Source organism: Austrofundulus limnaeus, unplaced genomic scaffold, assembly GCF_001266775.1.
Source record: "Austrofundulus limnaeus strain Quisiro unplaced genomic scaffold, Austrofundulus_limnaeus-1.0 Scaffold52, whole genome shotgun sequence".
In the NCBI taxonomy this organism is placed as follows: Eukaryota; Metazoa; Chordata; class Actinopteri; order Cyprinodontiformes; family Rivulidae; genus Austrofundulus; species Austrofundulus limnaeus.
Window position 1 is genome coordinate 1,610,239 of NW_013952454.1, and position 5,393 is coordinate 1,615,631.

General features: G+C 38.8%; 1 protein-coding gene across 3 annotated transcripts in view; it reads right to left on the reverse strand.

The window, feature by feature from the left end:
- The window catches only part of creb5b (cAMP responsive element binding protein 5b), a gene marked incomplete at its 3' end in the record, with an annotated part of 35,153 nt that overhangs the window by 14,215 nt on the left and 15,545 nt on the right, over window positions 1–5,393 (reverse strand). For all 3 annotated transcript variants that reach the window (XM_014008749.1, XM_014008750.1, XM_014008748.1), the window contains 3 exon segments: window positions 1,005–1,162; window positions 3,191–3,312; window positions 4,946–5,039. In XM_014008749.1, the coding sequence (XP_013864203.1) occupies window positions 1,005–1,162; window positions 3,191–3,312; window positions 4,946–5,039 (374 nt within the window).

Sequence of the window (5,393 nt, forward strand, 5' to 3'; positions counted from 1 at the left end):
ATACATACATGTATGTATGTATGTATGTATACAAGTGTACTAACAGTTTACTAACAAGTATGACTAAATTGGCCCACAAAAAGTTTGACAGTATACTCAGAAATATACTGAAAGTAATCTAAGTATAGTTTTAGTTTAATCTTGAAATATACTACAAATAAACCAGTCTGTGTAAAAAATGTACTACTAAAGTTTATCTTGACCAAAAGTTTAAACATTAATATAAATTAAGTATACTTAAACTTTTAGTATACTTTTAGTACAAGCCAAGTATAGTGTAATATAAACTTGGTTAAGTATACCTCAAATAAATACATAAAAAGTAAACTGGAAGTATATTTTTTTATTTTAAGTTTGAAATTGGTATACTTAATGGATACTTGCATATACTACTTTTTGCTAATCTTGCTAACACCACTCCAACCCTAAACTCTGAGCTAGCTGATGAAACAGCATACCACACGGTTAGCATTAGCATCTGCAGCCCTATCAAAGAAACAGAGCCCTGAGGTGGCTGACATTCCCATACACTCAAAAGAACTATTTTAGAGCACGAAACGCTAAACTCTTGTAAAAGCAGTCACGGCTGAGGCTTCAACAATGACCTCATCTAGTCCTCTGGGACTCTCTTTGGCATACTCTGCTTGTGGGACAATACTGAATGAACAGCAAAACATGAATTGCCGGCCCCACATACACCGCCTCTGAATGTAACTAAACACTGAGATTACCTCAGAGACTGCGAAAGGGACGACAGCTGGCACGAACACAAAGGGCCTAGACTCAGCCTGAAGCTGTCACTGTGACAAAGTCACGCTGGAGGTGAGAGGACGCAATCTGCCACTTGTCAGATAATTTTCAGTCTGTCAGCAATTCTCAGCAATGTCATATGTTGACAAAACAGACATTTATATAAGAGAAAAAAAGAGTCACTGTGCATTCCTTCTTTTCTAGCTGTTGCATGGCTTAACTGGATTTTTGCGTGGGTTTTTTGGCTCACTCACCCTATCTGTCTGTTCGTGGAAGGAGCCTGAGTGATGACGGAGCTGGACTGAGGAGATGGCAGGGCTTGCTGGATCACTATGCTGGTATCATGGTTGGCCATCCGAGAGAGGGGCTGCTGGTGCTGACCCTGAGCTGACTGGCCGTGCAGCGAGATGTTCTGCAGAGAACAAAAGTGAAAACAAGCAAACGGCATAGGTCAGGTTAGAATAGTGAGGACAGAATCACAATGTGAGCGAAATGGTGGGTCTTTGGTCTCATATATATGTAGGGCAGCGCGGTATATGCGGTACATGGTAGAAACGGTATGAAGTTGGCCCATGGTAGAAATTTGCCCTCTACCGTCCTATCGTCATTACGTCATCACACCTGTGTCAACAGGGCTGCGAGTGCAGAGACAACTGAGCAGGAGTTCGAAATATAATGAAGAAATTCTAGCGTTTTAAAACAAGTATAGAGAGGATAAATCCTAAAAAATTTCCTGCTCCCGCTGTAGAAAAGTTACGTTGTGTCGCGGGATCATTTCCTCCCTCCCTCCCACTGCATGTCGCGCGGAGCGAAGCTTTAACAACTGTAGTTTTTCACACCCAATTGTCGGGAAAAAATATTTTTTTTATGTATTGTTACCCACAGAGATTATTTTTTAAAAAAGACGTGGACGTTCGTTCAGTCGTAAATCCATCTTACTAACGTAAAGTCGGCTTCTGCTCTGATCATGAAGATGAGCGCGCAGCAGAGCAGCAGCTGATAAATTCAGCAGGGAGAAGCTCATTGTTTGGCAGGTACTGTAGATATTAAAGCAAAAACATTGGGTTTAATTAAGATTACAGTTTTCTGCAAAACAAATGCTCTAAAATTTACATTATCTTTACTTTTTATGACAATTTTCTACCGTGATATATACCGTTACCGTGAAGGGGTCAATTTATACCGTGATATGAATTTGAGGTCATACCGCCCAGCCCTACATACATGCAGCTTGAGGAATTATGTAAACTATCATCAACGAGCCTTACTGTGTTTCGTTTGGGACATACTTAGCTTCTAATGAAAACCAGATTTCCTGAAGTTCTCTTTTTGACTTAGTCGTCTACAATAATATATGTTCCAAAACAAACTGCTCTCTTTGTAATAGCGGAGTTTCTTTTTATCTCTTGAAGGTGTTCTTTTGTAGCAAGGTCTAGAAAGGAAACATTACAGGAATGCATTAAAAAAATTTTTGCAAGCAAAATGCAGTTGTGCAGTACATTTTTACTGGACAATGTCAAACATCCACAACTTTTTAGTACTTTTGATGCTTATCTCGGTCTATTGTGTGTTACACTCCCACAGTGTCTTGCTCTGACTCGCCTCCTGCTGACTTAGCAGTGCCTCCCATCGTAAACCACACAGGCTGGGCAGGGGAGACATGGCTGACCTGAGCACAGACGAGCTCCAGAGACAATCCTCAGAGACAACGGCTTAGCTGCAGCGTGCACTGCATATCTTCCCAGACATTAAATAAGCAGTCTGTCTTGTGGTGATTTGACTAGTACCCATGTCTCAGGTGAAAAGTGCCTCAGGGCAGATCCATAATGCATAAATGATTACGTTCTTTGACAAATGTTTTTTTTTTTCTGGACTCTCCTCTCTACGTGTTTGACTGGTCTGTCTGGTTTGTGCTATCGCTGCCAAAATGTTGTCTCAGGGGTCTGGCTTTATTTCTTGGAAGAAATATGACTCCCTCCTTGAAACGCTGTTTGAAGTTACAGGTGATGAACCTGATCTGTTCTCTTTACCAGCAGCGGATGACATCTACCATCCCTGTCTGTCACGACTGACGAGACAAAACAGGGCTAAATAAAGTGCTGCATCTCGGGCACAATGAAAAGTTGATGCGTATCACATGGGCATCCTTTGAAACCAACAGAGGGACAATATAGAATATGATGATAGAGTGTAAAAACACTTGCGGCTTTTGGCTTTTAAAAAAAGCCAGCTTTGTGGTTATGGGGTGATTCTGATCTACTTAGTACTTTATCAGTTCACAGAGTTTGGGCAGCTATTTGTGACTTGACGAATGACGGGAGTAGATAGTGGTTTGTGACTTAACACCTGTTGATGGCTGTGGCTTTGAGTTTTTCTGAGTTTTATTTTTATTGTTTTTTTGTCCTTTCGTTTTAATCTGAGGCTTTATTATTTGCAGTACCTGTTTACTGTCCTCCTCTTCTTGGGCCTTGCAAAATTCTTGCTCAATCGAGCAATCCAGTTCACTAAACAAGCCCACCTCTTCGCAGTTCTTCAAAAAACGAGTAGGAGTGGGAGTCTGGTCTGAAATAAAAAAAAAAAAACAATAATAATATTAATTGTCAATTTTTTTATTTCGTTAGGCTATTTGTACAGTCAATTTGCAAAGAATAAAAAAACATTCACTAGGGGTGTAAGAGAACATCGATATACTGAAATATCGCGATATTTCATTTCCCGATACTGTATCATATTCTAAAGCCCTGTATCGATTTTTAATTAAGGTTTAAAATGTCAACCTTCTTGCCAACCGTTCATTTTTATGTTGTAGTTCAGCCCCTGACCACTAGTTGGCAGCAGTGAGCCAGCCATTTGGCTCCTCTACCTCTTGAGCRCCAGAGAGTAAGGGTAGCATTAGCATTGTAAGTAAACATTAGCTTTTCTTTTTTTATTTCAGTAAGAGGTTTTTGTTTAATAGAATTTTTGGACAAAAAAATCACAATATATCGCAATATATTGCCTAGCTTACAGTATCGTAATATATCGGGATATATCGTATTGTGACCCCTCTGTTATGATATGTATCGTATCGCCAAATTCTTGCCAATACACAGCCCTAACATTCACGATGAAAACGTTCCACACACTGCATTAAAACTCATTTCTATTTTCATTATTTTGAAAAACGTCAAATATACCTTAGCAAATTCTATCTGTAAGTCACAGCTGATGGAATGGTAGCACAAAAAAGAACATTATGCAGTAAGCTAACACACTACAGTGACTCATACGCAATGTCAACAACAAAGAAAGATTATTTAGCCATTTTGTTTATATAAATCATGGATAAACCAACACTTTATCCAAATTATTCAAGATCCACCTAAAAATACCAAATGTACATTACTGTCACGTTTCATGCTCTTTTGACAGCCTCATTTTTTTGCTGACAAAGAGCAGATTTTTCCTACTGAGTGGGGGTCTCATTTGTTGAGCTCCAGCTGCAGTATTCAACCTAACATCATGGGGGAGGGGGTTGCCCACAGATCAGGTTTCAGACAGTTGAAGGTAATTTTTTTTATAACCAGCTGTTTTAAAGGTTAAATGAATATTTCTTGGTGTGTTTATTCCTTCTGGACCTATTGGATACTTATTCAAACTTTTACCATAAATGGTTTATCCAAAAGACAGTTTTACTTATTTTCACTTTAAAGGCACACAGTCCTGTTGTCCCAACAGTTTTTATAATAAAGAGAACCTAATCTCTGTTGGCTGTTGCGGTTTGCTGTAGAGTCCAAGCAGAGCTGCTTCTAGGAAAGGAGATCTATACTTATGGATTAGCTTGGCTTGACACTTGACTCCAGATTAATGTGGAGATTCTCCCTCGCTCAACTCTTATAGGTGCCACCTGTTAATGTCATCTTAAATGTTTTAAATATGCTCATCAGCCAAAACACTAGAGAATATAGAAACGTAGCAGAAAAAGCTGATTTGTCCACCTGTATGTCAGCATAAAGTGTGCACAGCTGCTATACTGAGAGGAACTGAGCCGAAGGCTAACCAGCCTTGTGATTTACATTACTGTACACAGCTTGTGTAGGACTTGCCATAAAGGTTTTTAATGACAGAGTATTTGAGTCACCTCGGCACGCATCTGCAAGAAAAAAAAACTGCTCTGATCTAGTAAAGCGTCTGTATTTTTGCTGGCAGAACTCACCGGATAACATGTTGTCATTTTTTATTGCAGGGAACTTAAGGGTCATCTCATGTTTGTGTCGATGAATCATCAGATGGTCCTCCGTGGGAAATCGCTGCTTGGTTTAAAAAAACAAGAACTTTGTAAGAGTCATGTTGTAAGGATGGGAAAAAAGAAAAAAGTCTTGGGTCATTCTTCTTTACATTTTACTTCCAAGCAGATTTTCTTGTTATTCTTTTAAAATTGATCTGAAAGGGATCCCCGATTAGTTGTAACATTAGACTTTATTTGATAAACATATATTTTAACTGTAAGATAAAGACTGTAAAAAGACTGTAGGATATTTAGTTTTTATCATTTTTAAATTAAAAGTTTAATGGTTTAATCTTCATGGAAGAAGAACCTCAGCCTAGCCTGTTAGTTTTAGTGTTAGCGCCAACGCTATCACCATATATATACTGTATATATA